The 22,364-nt window shown below is 50.4% G+C and overlaps 1 protein-coding gene across 2 annotated transcripts; it reads right to left on the reverse strand.

Moving 5' to 3' along the window:
- Nucleotides 1–9,218: 9,218 nt before the first annotated feature.
- WDR13 (WD repeat domain 13) lies at nucleotides 9,219–21,853 on the reverse strand. 2 transcript variants are annotated; one of them, XM_012471665.3, is made up of 10 exons: nucleotides 21,750–21,853; nucleotides 21,327–21,406; nucleotides 20,498–20,738; nucleotides 19,987–20,096; nucleotides 19,734–19,864; nucleotides 18,518–18,825; nucleotides 17,483–17,663; nucleotides 17,249–17,390; nucleotides 13,571–13,689; nucleotides 9,219–13,120 (listed from the first exon to the last, which is right to left on the reverse strand). In XM_012471665.3, the coding sequence occupies exons 2-10, from the start codon at nucleotides 21,365–21,367 to the stop codon at nucleotides 12,936–12,938; spliced, it is 1,458 nt and encodes a 485-aa protein (XP_012327088.1). In that variant the 5' UTR covers nucleotides 21,368–21,406; nucleotides 21,750–21,853; the 3' UTR covers nucleotides 9,219–12,935. The 2 variants fall into 2 exon arrangements, with proteins under 2 accessions (XP_012327088.1, XP_064220438.1); XM_064364368.1 differs by lacking the exon at nucleotides 21,750–21,853 and having other exon boundaries at nucleotides 13,108–13,182; nucleotides 21,327–21,455.
- Nucleotides 21,854–22,364: the final 511 nt, after the last annotated feature.

Below are 22,364 nucleotides of genomic sequence, written 5' to 3' on the forward strand. Positions count from 1 at the left end.
TCACAAAATAAGGTATGGACGCCCTCCAGAGATGGGAAAACATTACTCACTCACCCCAGGAGCCTGACTGCAGCCACAGAGGGAGCTTAATGCTTCATTTTCACACCATTAGCCACAGGGCAAGAGATTCGAGAGGTTCAGGCTAACATGCCTGACTCCTGCCGTTCTCTGCCAACATCCATTCGCTCATTCCCAGAAATCACCAAATGGTCAGATCAGAAAGCCAAATTCCCAGTCATCACTGCCACCACTAGGGAATAGCTCAGCTAGAAACAAACCAAAACCCAGAATATAACAATATAACAAGGGACAGACAGGGTGGCCTGGCTTTGGCTGGCTGTTTGCTTTAATTTGACTCACCTAAGGGGCAGGGTGACATGCAGTAAAAAGTTATTTTTCTTTTCTTTCTTTTTTTTTTTTTTTTTGAGATGGAGTCTCGCTCTGTCACCAGGCTGGAGTGCAGTGGCGCCATCTCGGCTCACTGCAACCTCTGCCTCCCGAGTTCAAGCAATTCTCCTGCCTCAGCCTCCCCAGTAGCTAGGAATACAGGTACACACCACCATGCCCAGCTAATTTTTGTATTTTTAGTAGAGGTGGGGTTTCACCATGTTGGCTAGGATGGTCTCAAACTCCTGACCTTGTGATCTACCCGCCTTGGCCTCCCAAAGTGCTGGGATTATAGGCGTGAGCCACCGTACCCTGCCAAAAGGTCTTTTTCTATTGATTGCCGCTGGAATGGCCCTCCTGAAGTGCTGCACTGATCTGTGCTCCTGCTCAAGGACCCACAGTGGCTCCCTCCTTCCTGTTACCATGTGGATGCCACTGAGTATTTCCTCAGCTTCCATATCAAGCTGTCATCTGTCTGAATATGTATCGAGGCCATGGTGCTCACTGTGTGTCACGATCATTGCAAGCAAGGCCAGGAGTGGCATCTGCCCTCAGTCTGGGTCACTGGATAGATTTGAGGGGTTCTTAGCAATGTCAGCTTCCCAAGGGCAGAGGTTTTGTATGCCTTGTTCACTGTTATAACTTGGCACAGTGCCTGGCACATGCAGAGACTCAGTCGACATAGGTCAGAAGAATTAATGAATGTACTCCCCAACCCTCAACTGAGTCTTGAGGAAACTAAGGCACAGAGTGGTAAAGTGACAGGCTCAGGACCATGTGGGCGAGTCATGGGAGTAATGGGATTTTCCCAGGGTCCCCAGTTACTTACCCAGTGGCCACTCATTTCTTTTCACAGCCCCTGATATTTCCTGACAGCAGGAGACAAAGAGGTGCACCACTGGCCATGCACGGAGGCTTATGCCTGTATTTCCAGCTACTTGGGAAGCTGAGACATGAGAATCGCTTGAACCCAGAGGGCCGAGGTTGCAGTGAGCCGAGATCATGCAACTACACTCCAGCCTGGTCAACAGAGCAAGACTCTGTCTCAAAAAAGAAATGCACCACCAAAACCCCCTTTCAAGGAAAGGCTCACTGCACAGCTGCAGGGAGTGCAGTGGGCAGGCAGCCTCCAGCTGTCACCTCCATCAGGGTCCGCAGAGAGCCACTTCCCCAAACTCTTGCCCTCTCCCCCAAAACACTCTGCTGCACCATCCCCGCTCCAGAGCTCCCCGCTGGGCTGGCCAAGGCATTGTGTGGCTGGCATTGTACTCAGCTCTCCCCCTGCCTAATCCTGCTTCCTCCTCCTTCCCTTTACATCAACTGATAAACCTCCTGTGCCCCAAACTCCAGCTCAAATTCTGCTTCTAAAGAACCTGCCCTGGGACACTGCCCAGTGAAACTAAGGGGTCCCAACACTGCCTCCACCAGGAGTTACCCCAGGGGAAAGCATATGAGTGGAATGGTCACTTTATTGGCTGAAGAGTAGTGGAAAGAGTCAAGAAAGCCCACCTGAGAAAAGCAGAGGGCTGCAGCTCAAAGTCAAGGGTGCGGGAAAGCGGCCTGAGAAGGTCTCGGGGCACTGTGTTCTATAAGGCTCAGCCCAACACAACCAAGGGAGTGAGCAGAGCAAGAAAATCCAGGACTGGTTTTTATTCAGAACATGTTTCCACCTGGTTCTGAGCAAATCAAGATATCAAAAAGCTGGGTACAGTGGCTCACACCTGTAGTCCCAGCTACTTGAGAGGCAGGGATGGGAAGATCACTTGAGCTCAGGAGGCCAAGTCCAGTCTGAACAATATAGTGAAACCCTCCCCCATCTCTAAAATAAAGAAGAACACAAAAAGCCCAAGGGAAGAGCAGATGGATTGCATGTTTCTGAAGCTGGGAAATCAGTCTGCAGGGAGTTCCTGAAACAAGTAATATGCAGCGTAGCTCAAGAAGCAGGTTGTTTTAACTTAGAAAAACTCAACATTGAAGAGTTGAAAGTGATGGTACTGGCCGGGCGTGGTGGCCCATGCCTGCAATCCCAGCACTTTGGGAGGCCAAGGTGGGCGGATCACTTGAGGCCAGGAGTTTGAGACCAGCCTGGCCAATGTGTCAAAACCCCCGTTTCTACTAAAAATACAAAATTTAGCTGGGCATGGTGATGTGCATCTGTGGCCTCAGCTACTGGGGAGGCTGAGGCACGAGAATAGCTTGAGTCCCAGAAGCAGAAGTTGCAGTGAGTCCAGATGCCAGATGGTGCCACTGCATTCCAGCCTGGGTGACGGCAGAGGGGGAGAGGAGAGCAGTGGGGGAGAAGAAAGTGATGGTACTTAGCACTTCAGTAATCTCTCGGTTGCAAGAGTGAGCTATGTTGATGTGTTTAGAGCCGACCGACCCTGTCATGAAATGCTAGAACATCACCCTGGACAGATGGAGGACAAATCCCCAGAGACACCAGCCGGAACCTCAGTTAGCTGTAGCAGGAGGGGCTTAATGGCTTCTTCTGTATAATTGAGTGTTAATTTCTTTTTTTTTTTTTTTTTTTTTTGGAGACGGACTTTCGCTCTTGTTACCCAGGCTGGAGTACAATGGCGCGATCTTGGCTAACCGCAACCTCCGCCTCCTGGGTTCAGGCAATTCTCCTGCCTCAGCCTCCTGAGTAGCTGGGATTACAGGCACGCGCCACCATGCCCAGCTAATTTTTGTATTTTTAGTAGAGATGGGGTTTCACCATGTTGGCCAGGCTGGTTTCGAACTCCTGACCTCATGATCCACCCACCTCAGCCTCCCAAAGTGCTGGGATTACAGGCATGAGCCACTGTGCCCAGTCACAGCACATCTTTTCGATACAGATGAGGCTGTGAGGTAGAATTTGCCATCAGTGACTTTCCCTTTGAATAAACACCTGAAAATGAACTTAGTGTAGTTATGTCAGGGTCTCATAGGGGTGTTCAACATTGTACCTTAGCCACTTATATTCACTGCAAGAGAGAGCACCCAATGTCACCAAAGTATCCTTTCTTGGGTCCAGGGGTGAGAAAATGGGTAAACTTCCTTGCTTTTCCTCCATTGTCCACTAAACCTAATTGATAGGCCCATTTCAATTTTTAGTGTCTGCTGTGAAGACTGCTCAACTTGATCCAATCATATGCATGATTCAACTGGTTAGGATTCAACTGGCTGTCTTCTATTCCTTTAGCTAAAGATTTGGTCTCTGTATGGAATACAGGAATTCATGACTTATATATTTTCAATGTTGATCATGCCCTTCATCAATAAAAAGGGTCCTCTGACTGCTTAGTGCTTTTTTTCCTTAATTTTATCTTGAATATCTATTCCAACTCCTGTTTTCTCTCTTTACTTTTCTCATGCATTTTTACACATCATTTAAAAAATCTTTCTGAATCATATTGATTTAGATGTCATTTTGTTGTTTCTTGGAATACTCATTCAGTCTGAGTGCCCTTGTCATCTTTGTTTTTTCTGAGACAGGGTCTCACTGTCGCCCAGGCTGGAGTACAGTAACACGATCTCAGCTCACTGCAACCTCTGCCTCCCGGGTTCAAGCGATTCTCCTGCCTCAGCCTCTTGAGTAGCTGGGACTACAGGCACATGCCACCACGCCTGGATAATTTTTGTATTTTTTTGGTACAGACGAGGTTTCACTGTGTTGGCCAGGCTGGTCTCAAACTCCTGGCCTCAAGTGATCCACCCACCTCAGCCTACCGAAGTGCTGGGATTACAGGTGTGAGCCACTGCACCTGGCCTACCCTTGTCATTAAATATATGGAATTTAGCTCATTAATATCTATTGTCAGAATTGAAATTCTGTCTTATGTTTTTTGGTATTTTTAATGTATCCTTGATGTTTTCTTAGCATCCTAACTTTCATTATGGAATAATCTCCCTTTTTTTTTTCAAGTGATTTGAAAGTTCTATCCCTGTTTTATTATTTTCATCTTCTTTCTTTCTTTTTTTTTTTTTTTCTTGAGACAGGGTCTTGCTGTTACCCAGGTTGGAGTTCAATGGTGTGATCACGGCTCACTGCAGCCTCCATTTCCCAGGCTCCAGTGATCCTTCCACCTCAGCCTCCCAAGCAGGTGGAACCACAGGCATGCACCACCATACCTGGCTAATTTTTTTATGTTTTGTAGAGATGGGGTTTCATCATGTTGCCCAAACTCCTTAGCTGAAATGATCCACTCACCTCAGCCTCCCAAAGTGCTGGGATTACAGGCATGAACCACTGCGCCCAGCCTATCCCTGTTTTTAATTCAACTTGTGGTTATCTTTAGGTTTTTTAAAAAATACAGTTGAGGCCGGGCGCGGTGGCTCATGCCTGTAATCCCAGCACTTTGGGAGGCCGAGGCAGGTGAGTCACAAAGTTAAGAGATCGAGACCATCCTAGCCAACATGGTGAAACCTTGTCTCTACTAAAAATACAAAAATTAGCCAGGCATGGTGGCACATGCCTGTAGTCTCAGCTACTTGGGAGGCTGAGGCAGGAGAACTGCTTGAACCTGGGAGGTGGCGGTTGTAGTGAGCTGAGATCGTGCCACTGCACTCCAGCCTGGCGACAGAGTGAGACTCCATCTCAAAAAAAAACCAAAAACCAAAAAACAAAAACAAAACAGTTGAATCTACATTTCTCATTATCAGCAGCAGAAATGAAAGAATATCTATTCTTCTCTCCTTTGTGGATGGGATGTGAACTCTCCTGATATCACATGAACAGGGGTTTTGAGGCTCTGAGAGTCACACAGGCTGGTGTAGGCATACTTGGGGTAAAAGACTGGGATGTGAACCCCATGAGTCACACAGACTGCAGTTTGGAAATGCTAGGGTCAGACAGACTAGGTATAGACACTCCTGTTGTCATATTGATTGTGATATGAGCACTTCTGGGGTCACATAGACAGGAATTTGGACACCTATGGGTCTCACAGACTGGAGTGTGAACTTACCGGTTCTGGGACCAGGATGCCAACAATCCTCAGGCCACAGAGACTAGAATGTGGACACTCCTGGCTACATACATACTGGGACATGACTATTTCTGGTGTCACACAGAGCAGGGTACAGAAACTCCTGGGGTCATGCAGCATCAGGTATAGATCATAGGAGTGTCCACATCCCAGTCTGTGATGCCACTAGAACTCACATTTATTTCTGTGAACACTTTTGTCCACACTGCAGTCTCTCATCCCATTATATCCAGACTGCAGTCTGCATTTCCCTAATAGTGACTACTTTGAAGTCCTTATAAGTCCAGTAATTTCATCTCCTACATTTGGGTTCAGATCTGAAAGCTACTAATGCTGAAGTACTTGCCATAAGCCCAGGTTTAAAGTGTAACTGAAGAGGCATGGATATCAAGACACTTAACAATGGTCCAGTCAGACATGGTGACTCACGCCTGTAATCCCAGCACTTTGGGAGGCTGAGGTGGGCAGATCACCTGGGGTCAGGAGTTCAAGACCAGCCTGGCCAACATGGTGAGACCCCATCTCTACTAAAAATATAAAAGTTAGCTGGGCATGGTGGTGCATGCCTGTAGTCCCAGCTACTCGGGAGGTGGAAGCAGGAGAATCACTTGAACCCAGAAAGCAGAGGTTGCAGTGAGCCAAGATCGCACCACTGCACTCCAGCCTGGGCAACAGAGTGAGACTCTGTCTCAAAAGAAAAAAAAAGCCATGCGTGGTGGCACGCACCTGTAATCCCAGCTACTCAGAAGGCTGAGGCAGGAGAATTGCTTGAATCCAGGAGGTAGAGGTTGCAGTGAGCTGAGATCATGCCACTGCACTCCAGCCTGGGTGACAATAGCAAGACTCTGTCTCAATAAAAATAAAAAATAAAACAGGAAGGCATTGATGGCAAACTCACTAACCAAAGTCCTTGTTTAAGGGGGCACTAACAGTGGCAGTTTTATCAGAGGCCTGTGTGGAAGGCAACACTATCAGAGAGAAACGTATGGTGGAAGAATGAACAGAGACCATAGTTTAAAGTCAGATAGGGACATTGATGATAGAAGAGTTAATACACAGAGTCCAATAATAGACCAGAAAATCACTGATGATGGAATAAAGACACCCAGATTGGAGGTCAAATAAGAGGGGCGAGGATTTTGACCAGGTGTGGTAGCTCATACCTGTAATCCCAGCACTTTGGGAGGCCAAGGAGGGCAGATTGCCTGAGGACAGGAGTTCGAGACCAGCCTGAACAACATGGAGAAATTCTGTCTCTACTAAAAATGCAAAATTAGCCGGGCATGGTGCCTGTAGTCCCAGCTACTTGGGAGGCAGAGGCAGGGGAATCGCTTGAACTTAGGAGGCGGAGGTTGCAGTGAGCCGAGATTGCACTGCTGCACTCCAGCCTCAGCAACAAAAGTAAAACTCTGTCTCAAAAAAACATAACAAAACAAAACAAAACAAAACAAAACAAAAGGCCGGGAGTGGTGGCTCATGCCTGTAATCCCAACACTTTGGGAGGCCAAGGTGGGCGGATCACGAGGTCAGGAGTTCGAGACCAGCCTGACCAACATGGTGAAACCCTGTCTCTACTAAAAATACAAAAATTAGCCGGGTGTGGTGGCACGTGCCTGTAAGCCCAGCTACTCAGGAGGCTGAGGCAGGAGAATCGCTTGAACCCTGGAGGCAGATGTTGCAGTGAGCTGAGATCACGCCACTGCACTCCAGCCTGGGTAACAAAGCGAGACTCCATCTCAAAAAAAGTGGGGGTAAGGATTTTTAATTAGTTCTGCTTTAATTATGCTGTTGAATATCTAGACAGAGAGATGGGATTTGATACCAGGATAGTTAGCAAATGCTTGACTTCAGACTAGAGGAATATTCCAGGCATAATAGTTAACAGAGACCCTGGTTTAGGGTTAGACCAGAGAAAAAGGGATGAGGACAATCGAATTACTATCTGGGTTTGAGGTCAGTTCAGAGGGGACTTGAGTCTAGAATAGTTAACAGAGCCTGGGGTTTGCATTCACACTCTATGGGCACTGGTGTTAGGAGAGATAACTGGACAAGTTCAATGATAGATCACAGGACACTGGCGATGGAGCAGTTAGCAGAGGATCAGATTCAAGGTCAAATCAAATGGGAGTTGGTGGTATATTTAATAGAAGACTGGTCTGAGAAGGCTTGGAGTGGAAGGATTTGGGGATAGTTAAATGGCTGTGTTGGCTAACTAGACCAGTAGATCTTGAAATATGAAATAGGAAATGTAAGTCCTGGTTATGAGTCAGAAAGACTAGAGAGCAAGGAGAGTGGAAGAGCTCTGATTGGGGAGCAGGACGACCCTGAATGTGGAATGACTAGAAAAGATAACCCAGATTTTGAGAACAAGCCAGAAGGACACTGACGCTGTAGTGCTTAACAGTAGACCAGGTTTGAGATCAGACCAATTGATGGTTTAGGGGTTAAAATGGCCTACATTCAAAGTCAGATCAGAGGGGACAGAAGGTTGAATAGTTAAAAAGAAGACCAGGTATGATCCACGTGGATGTTGGATGCAAAATGAACAGAGGTCCAGGTTTGATTAGAGACCAGAAGGACCTGTAAGCTAGACTATCAAATGAAGGTCAGCCGGGCATGTGGCTCATGCCTGTAATCCCAGCACTTTAGGAGACCGAGGAGGGAGGATCACTTGAGGTTAGGAGTTTGAGACCAGCCTGGCCAACGTGGTGAAACCCCGTCTCTACTAAAAATACAAAAATTAGCCAGGCATGGTGGCACACACTGTAATCCTGGCTACTTGAGAGGCTGAGGCAGGAGAATCGCTTAAACCCAGGAGGCGGAGGTTGCAGTGAGCCCAGATCATGACACTGCACTCCAGCCTGGCAACAGAGAGAGAGTCTGTTTCAAATAAACAAACAAATAAATAAATAATAAAGTGTCTGGGTTTGAGGTCATAGGTGCTGGTGAAAGAAACATTAAGAGATGCCCAGGTATGAGGTCAGACCAAAGAGTCAGTGAGGCCTGGGCTTAAGTTTGGACTCCATAGGCCAACTGTTTGGTACAACTGTTTTGGTTTTCTTTTCTTTTCTTTTCTTTTTTTTTTGAGACAGAGTTTTGCTCTGTTGTCCAGGCTAGAGTGCAATGGTGTGATCTCGGCTCACAGCAACCTCCACCTCCAGGGTTCAAGCGATTCTCCTGCCTCACCCTCCTGAGTAGCTGGGATTACAGCCATGCACCACCACGCCTGGCTAATTTTGTATTTTTAGTAGAGATGGGGTTTCTCCATGTTGATCAGGCTGGTCTTGAACTCCTGACCTCTGGTGATCTGCCCGCCTCAACTTCCCAAAGTGCTGGGATTACAGATGTGAGCTACTGCGCCCGGCCAATGGTACAACTGTTAATACAGAAGTGCAGATTGGAATTGACACCATAAGGACATTGACGGTGAAATAATTAACAGAGGCCCAGATGCAAGGTCAGGACTGAGGGTCGTTGAGGTTGGAATGGAGCAAAAGGGCACTGATCACAAAATACTGTAGTTAATAGAAGCGCAACTTCAGTTCAAGGTCAGATCAGAAGCCAATTGCTAGTGAAATACTATACAGTAGCCTTGGTTTGAGATTTGACCAGTGGTACACTGGTGGGGTAATAGTTAATAAAGGTCTAGCTTTGGTCTCAGACCAGAAAGGCTCTTGATGATGAAGTGGCTGACAAACACGCAGGTTCAAAGTCAGACAAAGGGCAGGAAACAGTTAATGGAAGCCTCGATTTGAGGCAAGACCAGAGTAGTAGTAACAGTGGAATGGTTGACAGAGCTCCAGATACGATGTCAAACCAGAGGCACAGTAATAATGCTGGACAAGTTAACTGAGGCCCAAATGTGACTGATAACATTATTTTTATTCTTTCTTCATTATTTATTCCCTCTTAGGTGGTGAGTCAAGAAAAGTACCACCAAGACGAGTTTAAATCAGAATGTCAACTCTGCCACCTCAAAATTTCACAAGGAGTAAACTGTCAAAATCATGCACAACAATATTCACGATCAATCATCTTGAATTCAGACTCAACAGAGAATGTGAAGAGTGTCAACAAAAGAAGAAAGTGTTAGCGAAAAAAGAGGTTCCCCCAAATTATCTTGCCATCCACAGACTTTGGTGGAAACTGGGCATCTGTGTGGTGTTGCACACTGTGCAGAAAACCAGTAACACAGCAGGCCTCGACTGCTATCCTTGGAAAGGCCTGCTTCAAGGTTGGCCCTTGGCTGCTGGGGGTACATAGAGGCCAGGAGGATTCCCACCACTCCCTAAGAGATAAGAATGGCTCACTCTGGCTGGGTGTGGTGGCTTACACCTGTAATCCCAGCACTTTGGGAGGCCAATGTGGGAGGATCACCTGACCCAGGAGTTCAAGACCAGCCTGGGGAACATGGTGAAACCCATCTCTACAAAAATCAGCCAGGGGCGTGGTGTTACACGTCTGTGGTCCCAGCTGCTTTGGGAGCTGAGGCAGGACCACTTGAGCCTGGGAGGTTGAGACTGCAGTGAACCATGTTTGAGCCACTGCCCTTCAGCCTGGGCAACAAAATGAGACCCTGTCTCAAAAAAAAAAAAAAAAAAAAAAAAAAAAGGTTCACTGTACCTAAGATGTTTGTAAAAAAAAAAAAAAAAAAAAAAAAAGTGGTTTATGCTGAACTCCTGCTTTCCTTCTGGGAGTCTGGGATTTGGGTAGGTGCCAGGCAGGGGATGCCTATGGGACCATCCCCCAATAAAAGCTTGGTACCAGCCAGGTGCAGTAGCTCATGCCTGTCTGTAATCCCAGCACTTTGGGAGGCTGAGGCGGGCGGATCACATGGTCAGGAGTTCGAGACCAGTCTAGACAATATAGTGAACTGGACAATATAGTGAAACCCCATCTCTACTAAAAATACAAAAATTAGCCAGGCATGGTGGCGCACACCTGTAGCCTCAGCTACTCAGGAGGCTGAGGCAGAAGAATCGCTTGAACCCGGGAGGCAGAGGTTGCAGTGAGCCGAGATCATGCCACTGCACTCCAGCCTAGGTGACAGAGCAAGACTCCATCTCAAAAACAAAAAAAAAGCTCTCGGTGCTGAGTCTCTAATTGAGCTTCCTTGGTTGGCAACACTTCACACGTATTGTCACAACCCATTACTGTGAACCGAGCACATCCTGTGTGACTCCAATAAGAGAGGAGCCTTGGAAACTTGTGCCTGGGTTTCCCCGGGAGTTGGCCTCACACACCATTTCTTTTTGCTGATTTTGATCTGTATCTTTTTATCTTTTTGTTGTAATAAATCAATCATAGCCATGAATACAACCACATACTGAGTCTTGGGAGTCCTCCTAGCAAATCACTGAGCCTGGGGCTGGTACTGGGGATCATGACACACATACATACATGACCTTGACCACAGTAACAGTCCACCTCACTGATGTCCCTATCTCACCACCATGTACCCTGAGATCTATTAGATGGAAGTCCCAGTTAGAAATGCTTGGGGTGCAAGTAACCACACTGTCAAATAACTAGACTGAACAAACGGGAAATTATTTCCCTCCAACAAGACTGCTGGTGCGAGTCCAGCAGCTCAACAACACTGGGCCAAACGGGAGTCTCTACCATGCTGTGGACTGACCCTAAGGTCCCGAGAGTCACAGTTCCAACTGACGCATATGTGGCAGCAAATAGAGCTGGGGAGGGAGGGAGGAGCCAGAGCAAGAGCCTCTTTGCCACTTCTGGTAACTTTAACATTTTCTGGTGACCCAGGCCACTGATACGCGATTTGGGTTATTTACCTCCATCAATACTCAAAGCTTTTTCTCCTCTCTTGGGGCTCCCCTCAAATACTGATCAACACCTTTTGGTTTCTGAGCTGTTCCAGGGCTGGAATTTGCACCTGGATGGGGCTGGGAGGAGACAGGCACAGTCTGAGTGATAGAGAGTCCACCACACAGCAGGAGGCCCCAGCTCAGTCTTAGCTCCCTGTTGCTCCTACATCAGTTTGGGGCTCCAGGACTCAACACCTGTGCTCCCTGCTTTCAAGAAAACATGATGCATAGAGAGGGGTGGGGCCCAGGCAAGGCCTGCTATGTGGAGGAGTCTGGGAATGGAGCCACTCACCCCAGGAGGCAGCAGAGTCCTGCAGCCTAACATGGTGAACCCCCTGGAGGGTCCAACCCAACATTCCCCGCCCACTCCTCCACTGTGCTACCCTGCTGCAAGTCCCCATGACTGCACTCAAGGGGTCTCTTGCTGGGTCCCCTGCTTCTACACCCACCCCCAATCTGTTCCCTTCAGCAGCCAGAGGGAGCCTCTATGACCAAGTCAGATTGTGCCCCTCCTCTGCTTGAGATCTTCTGGTGATGCATCACCCCCTACTCCGATAAAAAGCCAAAGTCTTCACTGTGGCTCATGAAGCATGACAGCATCTGGCCTGTCCAACCCCATCTACTGTCACACTATGTTCCAGCAAGACTCTGGCATACACAATGATCCTTCTGGAATGCTCCAGCCTCGGGGCCTTTAGGCTGGCTTTCTCTCTGCCTAGAATGTTCTCCCCCTACACTATGACTCCCACTCACTTCATTCAGGTCTTTATTTAAATGTCACCCTGAGCCAGGCGTGGTTGTTCATGCCTGTAACCCCAGCACTTTGGGAGGCCGAGGCGACTGGATCGCTTGAGCCCAGGAGTTCGAGACCAGCCTGGGCAACATGGCAAGACCCTGCCTCTACTAAAAATACAAAAATTAGGGTCTCACCGGGCGCAGTGGCTCACACCTGTAATCCTAGCACTTTGGGAGGCCAAGGCGGGCAGATCATCTGAGGTCAGGAGTTCGAGACCACCCTGGCCAACATGGTAAAACCCCGTCTTTAAAAAAAAAAAAATTAGCTGGGTGTGGTGGTGTACACCTGTAGTCCCAGCTACTTGGGAGGCTGAAGTGGGAGGATCACTTAAGCCCTGGAGGTTGAGGCTGCAGTGAGCTATGGTCACGCCACTGCATTCCAACCTGGGTGACAGAGTGAGACCCCGTCTCAAAAACAAAACAAGGTACCCTGTCAGGAACGTCTTCCCTGATACTGTAAAGACTTACTCCCCCAACTCCAACTTCTGCAGCTCTGTCTCCCATCCTTGCCTTATTTTCTTTGCACCACTCATCATTAGCTGACCTGTTCCATATTTTTGTCTACTGTCTCTTCTACAATGCAACCCCAACAAGGGCAGGCATTTCCATCAGATTAGGTCACAGCAGTATCCCCAGTGCCTAGAACAGTTCCTGGCACACGGTCAGGGCTCACTAATGTCTATCGAATGCATGAGTGTGTAAAACAGTTAAAGTGGTGCCCGTGACCCAGCAGACATTCAATCATTGCTTGTGGAATGAATGAATCGTCAATGCATGAATGTATGAATGAGTCAATGAACCCCGTTCCACCGTGTTCCTGGAGCTGCCTGCTCCCCTGCCAGTCCCTGGCAGAGCTGGGAGCTGGCCCTCAGCACAACCACCGAAGCTTATTTACAACACGAGGCTGGAGTAAAGGGGTGGGATGGTGGACAGCAGCAGGGCCGGCAGGACCCTACTTCTGCTCCCGCCTCCAGACGATGACCATGCCGCTGGCGTCACTGGAGGCCAGTAGGCTCTCGTCGCAGTTGAAGCTGACATCAAGCACGGGCGCACTGTGGCCCTGCAGCTTGTTGACAGCAGCCTTGGCTGCCCGTTCCACATCAAAGAAGTGCACGCACATGTCCTCACTGCCTGTCACTGTCGGGGTGAGAGGGAGAGGACATCGGGAGGCGCCTGGGGTGCCCCTGGTGGGGAAGTCCCTGAGGTGTTGAAGGGTGTATGTTGGAGGTGTGAGGTCCCAGCATGGCTTGCGGAAGTTTGAGGGGGCCCCATCCCTAGCTGGGAGGTCACCTGGCTGTTTCGGTACTGTGTGCAGAGTACAAGGTCTCTGGGCTTTTTCGGGGGAGGTGTGTTCAAAGTATGAGTTCTCATTGCTTCTCGGCCTTTTGGCTGAGATTAAGTGCAAACTGCAAGTTCTCTGAGCTGTTTGGAGCTGTCAGTCCCAGACTGAGGCTGTTGGGGTGTGAGGGGTCATGAGGCCCAGGAAGTCAGGGCATCAGGGTGTCATGATATCTGAGCCAAGTCAGCACCAGCCCTGGTCCCTGCCCCTCCCCAGCCACTCAGATCCCCTGTCCCTATAGGACTCACCCACACAGGCCCCCTGGCGGAAGGACATGAGGGGACAGAAGATGCTGCGCACCGGGTGTGAGCTCTGCTCGATGGGGAAGCTTCTCTTCAGCTGCAGGGTCCCCTCGTTGTCTACCACTCTGAGAGGAGGAAGAGAGAGGTCAAAACACAGCCCCAGCCCCAGCAGGGGGACAAGTTGTGGGCCTGTGTCCCCACCCCGTGCCTAAGTTCTTTTCAAGGTTCATGAAACCCAATTTTTTTTGTATTTGAGACAGGATCTTACTCTGTCACCCAGGCTGGAGTGTAGTGGTGCGATCATGGCTCACTGTAACCTCAACCTCCCAGGCTCAAGTGATCCTCTCATCTCAGCCTCCTGTGTAGCTGGGACTACCTAAAGGTACGTACCATACCCAGCTTATGAAACCCAATTCTGAGGTGACTGCATAAACGGTAAATAGGGGCTGATGTGTGAGTTACCGATGGCTCAGAAACTGTCTCTGTTGATATAAATGGGAGCCTCTCCAGTTTCATTCACTAGTTTTTCTAAGATCCTGGTGTTAAGACAGGCACAAAGAGACTAAATGAACACACCATGGTATGCCCACACTGTGGAAAACTGCACAGCCCTTAGAGAGAATAAACCACAGTTCCCGAAGGTGACCTGGGGGGTTTCTACAAGGCATCGCCTGGTGAGAAACTTGAGATGTATGAAAAGGCCATTTCTTTTTTCTTTTTTTTTGAGACAGAGTCTTACTCTGTTGCCCAGGCTGGAGTGCAGTGATGTAATCTCGGCTCACTGCAACCTCCGCCTCCCAGGTCCAAGTGATTCTCAGCCTCCTGAGTAGCTGGGACTATAGACGTGTGCCACCATGCCTGGCTAATTTTTATATTTTTAGTAGAGACAGGGTTTCACCATATTGGCCAGGCTGATCTTGAACTCCTACCTCGTGATCCACCTGCCTCGGCCTTTCACAGTGCTAGGATTACAGGTATGAGCCACCGCGCCCAGCCCTTTTTTTTTTTTTTTAAGAGACGGAGTCTGGCTCTGTCACTCAGGCTGGAGTGCAATGGCATGATCTCAGCTCACTGAAACCACTGCCTCCCAAGTTCAAGTGATTCTGCAGCCTCAGCCTCCAGAGTAGCTGGGATTACAGGCGCCTGTCACCAAATACGGCTAATTATCCTATTTTTAGTAGACATGGGGTTTTGCCATGTTGACCAGGCTGGTCTCGACCTCCTGATCTCAAGTGATTCGCCCACCTCAGCTTCCCAAAGTGCTGGGATCACAGGCGTGAGCCACTGCACCTGGCCCAAGAATGTCTTTCAATAGGTGAATAATGAAACTGGTACCTCCATAAAAGGAACATGAAGTGATAAGAAAACCCATTTCTTTAAAATGTCTTTCTTCCAAAACCATGGTGGGAACCAGGCAAGGTGGCTCCCGCCTGTAATCCCAGCACTTTGGGAGGCTGAGGTGGGAGGATTGCTTGAGGCCAGGAGTTCGAGACCAGACTGGGTAACATGGCAAATCCTCATTTCTGCAAAAAATAGATTAAAAAAGTTAGCTCAGCATGGTGGCACATGCCCGTAATCTCAGATACTTAGTCTGAGGTGGGGAAATTGAATGAGCCCAGATGTTGGAGGCTGCAGTGAGCCATGATCACGCCACTGCACTCCAATCTGGGTGACAGCAAAACCCTATCTCATAAACAAACAAAAACACACGTGGGTATGTGTACACGCCTAGGATTCATAGAGAGAGAAGGGTATGTGGAAAGATGTGGATCGTTAATGGGCTTTACTGTGGCAGGAGAAGGCCAGAGGTGGTAGGAGGAAGAAGGGAGGGGCTGTGGGAAATGGCCACAAACCTAAGGGTACACTTAAATTAAAAATTTTTAAAGCATATATATAGAAATTGTTCAAAAAGGAGGAGAAAGCTGGGTGCAGTGGCTCACGCCTGTAATCCTAGCACTCTGGGAGGCCGAGGCGGGCGGATCACGAGGTCAAGAGATTGAGACCAGCCTGGCCAACATGATGAAACCTCACCTCTACTAAAAATACAAAAATTAGCCAGGCGTAGTGGCACATGCCTGTAATCCTAGCTACTGAGGAGGCTGAGGCAGGAGAATCGCTTGAACCCAGGAGGCGGAGGTTGCAGTGAGCCAAGATCAAGCCACTGCACTCCAGTCTGGCAACAGAGTGAGACTCTGCCTCAAAAAAAAAAGAGAGAAATAAAGTGGTAGAATAAAAAGCATCCTGTTAAGCAGTGGTTTTCATGCCTGGCCGGATATCACTTAGGGAATTTCTCAATCTACCCATGCCCAGGCCCATCCCAAGACTTCTGAAACCACTGCCCTGCAGAGGGGCCCGGGCAGGATTTTTTGAAACTCTTCAGGTCATTCCAATGTGTGGCCCAGGCTGAGAACTGCATTTGGGTCACATGACAGACTGAGTGGGGATAGTAACCCCCACACCCCACCCCAAAAAAAAAACAAAGAAAAAAGGAAGGAAGAAAGGAAAACAGGCCTTGCTTTAAGTAGCCCTAGTCTATTTTTGTTTTATTGTACTTTAAGTTCCGGGGCACATGTGCAGATCTTGCAGGATTGTTGCATAGGTACCCACATGCCATGGTGGTTTGCTGTCTCCATCCCCTCGTCACCTACATCAGGCATTTTTCCCAATGTTATCCCTCCCCAACCTACCCACCCCCAGCTGTCCCTCCCCTAGCCCCTCATCCCCCAACAGACCCCAGTGTGTGACGTTTCCCTCCCTGTGCCCATGTGTTATCATTGTTCAATATCTGCCTATGAGTGAGAACATGCAGTGTTTGGTTTTCTGTTCTTGTGTCAGTTTGCTAAGAATGATGGTTTCCAGCTTCATTCATGTCCCTACAAAGGACATGAACTCATCCTTTTTTACGGCTGCACAGTATTCCATGGTGTATATGTGCCACATTTGCCCTGTCCAGTCTATCATCGATGGGCATTTGGGTTGGTTCCAGGTCTTTGCTATTGTAAACAGTGCTGCAATGAACATATGTGTGCATGTGTCCTTACAGTAGAACGATTCATAATCCTTTGGCTATATACCCAGTAATGGGATTGCTGGGTCAAATGGAATTTCTATTTCTAGATCCTTGAGGAATCGCCACACTGTTGATGAGGAATTCCACAATGCTTGAACTAATTTATACTCCCACCAACAGGTAAAAATGTTCCTATTTCTCGACATCCTCTCCAGCATCTGTTGTTTCCAGATTTTTTAATGATCGCTGTTCTAACTGGCGTGAGATGGTATCTCAATGTGGTTTTGATTTGCATTTCTCTAATGACCAGTGATGATGAGCATTTTTTCATATGTTTGTTGGCCCCATAAATGTCCTCTTTTGAAAAGTGTCTGCTCATATCTTTTGCCCTCGTCTATTTTATGCTTCAGTTTGCTCAACTGCAAAATGGAGATAATAACAGCACCTACCTCACAGGTCGGTGCAAGGACTGAATGCAGTGATACACAGAAACTGCTTCAAACAGGGCCTGGCCACAGTGATGGCTGTAAACGTGCACGCTCACTACTGCTATTAGTGTTACTGCTACTACTGCTCCCTCAATGAAATTAACCTGATGGAGGAGATGGGCTACTGTCCCAGTGTGCTGGAGGAGGCAGGCCCTCCATCTCCAGGAGGCCCTGTGGGGGACCCACCTGTAGAGCAGCAACTTGTTGAGGCAAGCATTGATGAGCAGCGAGGGGTCCCGGGCCTCGCGGCTGACCCAGGACCGGGCTGAGATGCTGGTCACAGGACTCCCCTCATGCACCACCAGACGCTTGGCTTTGGTCAGCTTCCCTGCAGCAGCAGAGGGAGGGAAGGCAAAGGGGAGGGTGAGGGCTATGCCCTGGGAGGGCAAGCACCCAGATGCAGGACTGCTGTCTGCCTACCCGTGGCCATGTCGAAGAGGAAGGAGAAGATACTGCCACGGTCATCACCCGCCCAGAGCAGCCGGCCAGGGGCATCAAAGGACAGAGCAAGGACACGGCCCGTCAGCTTGCTGGAGCCCCCCTTCACTTTCTTGCCCGTGGAGATGTTCATGACATGCACGTTGTGCTTGGCATTCCCCACCTGTGGGAGAATGCACAGACCATCATTCTGCTCCCAGCCAGTCCCTCCTCGAGTCTGAACACAGTGAGACTACCGTTGATGGGACTGGCTGGTCCCCATTAAGAGTCTATTCACAGTGGGGCTGTGGCAGGTAAACAAGAAGGTGATCAAGCATGAATCCACCTCCCTAGCCAGCCCCTCTTGCAATCTGCCCGGAGTAAGATTGATGGGACTAAAGGGTCTTCAGAGCCATCATGCTGTCCCCTGGCCAGTCCTCCTGCAGTGTGAGAACCACGGGGCCTGCCCAGGCCTGTGATCCCAGCTTTCCCCTGCTCGCTCCCTGGCTGCGCCTTTCTGGAACTTGTGGGGCTGTTGCTGACACGGGGAGGATCCTGGCCCACAAGCTCACTCTTGGTCAGTTCCTCTGCACTTCACCCCACCCCACCCTGGGCCATGCCAGACTTTTTAATGTTCTTCCCCTGCTCTCTGACGAATCTACCCTGGAGTCTGACCATGGTGGGGCTGCCATTGATAGACCAGATGAGGCTCAGCCTCATCGACCTGCTCCTCAGAGGTAGCCTACCCCCGCAGTTAGAAAGCTGTAGGACTGCAGCTGATGTGACCAAAGGGGTCCCAGAGCCAGGACCCTGCCCTGGCCAGTGCTCCCTGAAGTTTACCACAGCAAGGCCATCTCAGACCAAGAATGGTCTTATGATCTGCTTCCCTTTTAAGTCTGACCACACTAGGACTGCTGTGATGAGATTGGCGGGGGTCCTAGGCCCCCCTGGCTGCCCCTCCTTATACTTTCACTCCCTCAGATGGCCTTCCTGACCCAGTCCGCCCGCCCTTGGTGAATGGGTGCCCTGGAGCCTGACCACGGTGAGGTTGTTGTTGACAGGCTGGAAGGTACAGCAGAGCAGTTCAGCACCATCGGGGTCAGGGATCTCCCGGATGCAGCGGCCATCCTCAGAGGCCCAGATGCGCATGGTAGCATCAAGTGAGGTGGACACGAGGATGTCATTGGAGAGGGACCAGGCGAAGTCGGAGACACCACGGGTGTGGCCCCGTAGGACACGAAGCACTGTGGGCGGGGCGGGCACCAGCTGGCACAGGGAGATGCTGCCGTCGAGTGAGCAGCAGGCCAGGCGGTGCCGGTCATCATTGGCGAAGCGCACTCGTGGAACTGCAATGCCAAGAAGCCATTTGTGGGAGTCTGTACACACACTGGGTACTTTTCTCTCTAAAAGGCTCTGATGTGTGTGCCAGGGCCTGGGGCCCCACTGCATGAGGCACAGTGGCCTCAGCAAAGGGCTTTCCTTGGCTGACAAAGGGAACTGTAACCCCAGAAGGCCCTCTGCCAAAGCTCCCTAAGTGTTAGCAGCTCCTTTGCAGATTGCAAAAGTCTTCTGCAATATGAAAAAGCTGTCTTAGCAAACAATTTACAATCGAGGTCTTGGCCGTTTGCAAAACCCTTGACACTGTAGCCCACTCTGCCCTCTGCAAGGGGATTTCTCATCAGCAAAGTCATTTTTTTGAAACGGAGTCTTGCTTCTCGCTCTGTCACCCACGCTGGAGTGCAGTGGTACAATCTTGGCTCACTGCAACCTCCACCTCCCAGGCTCAAGTGATTCTCCTGCCTCAGACTCCTGAGTAGCTGGGACTACAGGCCCTTGCCACCACGCCCGGCTAATTTTTTGTATTTTTAGTAGAGACGGGGTTTCACTGTGTTAACCACGATGGTCTCAATCTCTTGACCTCGTGATCTGCCCGCCTCGGTCTCCCAAAGTGCTGGGATTACAGGCGTGAGCCACCTCATCCAGCCCATCTTAGAACTCTTCCAAGTGACTCACAAACCCAGGCTCCCTGCTACAAAGGGCTCTCTTAGGCTTCTGAGGCTCTTTACAGTAGAGAAAGCACTGAGACTCTGCAGACCACTGTGCAGTGGGCTTTTCAGTCTGCAGAAGGCTTTGTGGATGCAAATTCCTCCTTCAGAGGTGTACCAGGGGCCTGGTATTCAGAAAAGGATGTCTTGGTTGGTTGTCACAGTTTGGGCAAACACTTGGTGATAGAACCCGCCACCCACTGACTCACCTGCTTCATCCACGTGCTGGTCAAAAACATGGTACATGCCTGCAAAGGCATAGTTCTCGCTCAGTGATGTGTCCCCGGCCATGGCCCGGCTTGCCTCTGCCACTGACGTGGGCACCACGCTGCCAGGGGGCCTGGGCCCCAATAGGAAGTGAGGGGTGACAAGAGGTAGATGTGAGAGTGTTCAGTCTGCCATTGCCCCAGGGCCCCTCTCCTCCTTGCAACCACACCCCCCTCAGCTACCTCTGGAGCATACCTGTCCTCATAGACGGCACGGTTCATCTGTGCTTGTAGCTGGTAGGAGCCTCGGCTGACAGAACGGCGGTGCCCACGGGCCCCCAGGGCCCGAGGATCATCCTCAAAGTCCTGCAAATGGAGAGGGTCAGAGTGGGTGCATTCTGCAAAAAGCCCCTGAGATCCTTTGAGGTGTGGAGCCCTGAAAATCTACCTAGAGCCAGATCACTTCTCACCGTGTCCCCTGCCACCACCACCGCTGCCCGCCTGCACTACTGCAGTGGCTTCTTTACGAGTTCTGCTGTTCCTGCCCTCCCCCTGCTCAACAGATACTCCAAACATGGCTTGCTCTATGTTTATTGACCTGTTTACCAAGTTTATTGTCTGTTCATTGATTTACTTGGCGTATTATCTTTTTGTCCTCTGCTGATGCAGAACAGTGCCCAGCACAGAGCAGGTGCTTGATGAAAGTCTGCAGAACGAATATATGCAGGCAGGGTATGCCCAGGGGGCGAATGTGGCCAGGAGCTCACCTCCATGCGGTCAAGGGTAGTGCGGCTACTGCGGACGATGCTGTTGCTATAGGCACGAGCACTGCCCGGCTCGGAGAGGGGCCCGTAGCGCTGGCCCAGCAGCTGCCCCCGAAGCCTCAGGTACTGCCGACGCAGTGCTGGGGGGTGCCCAGCCTTTGCATTCTCCCGCAGCAGCTGGCTGCGCCGGCGGATATACTGCGTCCGAAACTGTGGAAACGTTGGTGTGCGGTACGCGTTGTACCTGCAGGATCAGGATGCAGGGCAGGCAGCAGGCACAGGACAGAGGGAATCAATCAGCTCGGGGGACAGGGCAGGAGAGTGAGGTGTGTGGCAGTGACTGGGGCTGAGGTGGTAATAATGACTAGCAGTGGTGATGGGGGACCTCTTGGTCCTGTGGTAGGCGTGACTGGGTCAGCGCAGACAATAATTGGGGTCAGTCTACCACGGCAACAGAAATCACACTGACATTATGGGGGTCAGCGTTGGGTGGTGATGGGGTCAGAACAGGGAAGTGATGATGTTAAAAAAAAAAAAAATCTAAGAGACACTCATAGGGGATAGGATGTCACCAGCCTGAGCCCCACCTCCCTCCCACAGGCAGCCTCTTTGTGCATGTCCACATCTGACCACATTTTCCCAGCATGCTGTTTAGAACCCTCTCCGGCCCAGAAACTCACGGCGGACGTGCCCGCCTCCGCTACTGCGCATGCTCACCTCCGGCAAGCCTACGCAGCCACAGAAGGCAAAATCTCCGCCCAGCCTCACTTATCGCCATTGCGCATGCACCACAGTAAGTTCCGCTCCCATGGGCTTCCACCCTACGCCTCACCTCGCGTCCACTGCTAAGACTTGCTGCCACACCGCGGCCATTCCCTGGCCTCCTCCTCTGGCGCCTCCGCCCGCGGGAGCCTGCAGGACAAGGGCCTGGAATGTGAGCGTCCCGAGCGAAGGGATCTAGTTCCGTCCCTTCCGCTAGGCGACCACTGCCATAGACATCGAGTCCCTCCGCGCTGGAGATGTCACGAACTCCCACCCGGCTGTTACCATGGCCATCACCCTAGCCCTGCCCTTCCTGGGCAACGCCCGGTTGACACACTGCGATTCAGAACAGACACCGCCCCTCCTCGGTCGCCATAGCAACGCCCCTCCCCCGCCTAGCATTCCTTGCTTGACATTTCCCACCCATCTTGTCCCCGCCGCCCTCCGCCTTCCCTTCTCAGGTCCAAGAGCATAGCCCGGGATCGGGGACCACCTCCGGGGCTGCCTCCGGTTCTTGAGGCCCCCCCCGGGGCGGCCCTGAGACCACTGTCGCCGGTTCCTTCTGTCTCTCCTCCCTTCCTCAGGCTCCAGGCAAGATGGCCGCCTGCTATCAGAGAGAGCTGCCGAGCCCAGAGCGAATCGATAGGCATCCTTCCCAGGGCGTGGGAGTCTCGCAGGCGCATTGAGGGACATTCGCTTCAGGCACAAGGACGGAGGCTCCACCCCTTGACTTCCATCCACTCGTTAATGGCACTTTTTGTTTATACAAGGATAATGTCCAAGGGACATAGTGTCAGGGGTGAGTTTGCGAATCATTCCCTAGAAATCAGAAATACAACATTATAAAAAAAAGAAGGTGGCCGGGTGCGGGGGCTCACGCCTGTAATCCCAGCGCTTTGGGAGGCCGAGGCGGGTGGATCACGAGGTCAGGAGATCAAGACCATCCTGGCCAACATGGTGAAACCCTGTCTCTTAAAAAAAAAGAAAGAAAGAAAGAAAAAGAAACACAACTTTTAAAAACTGGTATAGGGCCAGGCACGGTAGCTCACTCTTGTAATCCCAGCACTTTGGGAGGTGGAGGCAGGTGGATCACAAGGTCAGGAGATGG

This window comes from Aotus nancymaae, unplaced genomic scaffold (genome assembly GCF_030222135.1).
Source record: "Aotus nancymaae isolate 86718 unplaced genomic scaffold, 86718_ANA_hifiasm-v0.15.2.pri h1tg000058l, whole genome shotgun sequence".
NCBI lineage: Eukaryota > Metazoa > Chordata > Mammalia > Primates > Aotidae > Aotus > Aotus nancymaae.

Excerpts from the sequence above, each read along its gene's own strand:
- WDR13 (XM_012471665.3), bottom strand. The coding sequence starts at position 21,367 with ATGGCCGCGGTGTGGCAGCAAGTCTTAGCAGTGGACGCGAG. Across the intron at positions 19,865-19,986 it reads CGTGCCGTCTATGAGGACAG|GCCCCCTGGCAGCGTGGTGC; the intron begins GTATGCTCCAGA and ends ATTGGGGCCCAG. Across the intron at positions 13,121-13,570 it reads CCGCCAGGGGGCCTGTGTGG|TGACAGGCAGTGAGGACATG; the intron begins GTGAGTCCTATA and ends TCACCCCGACAG.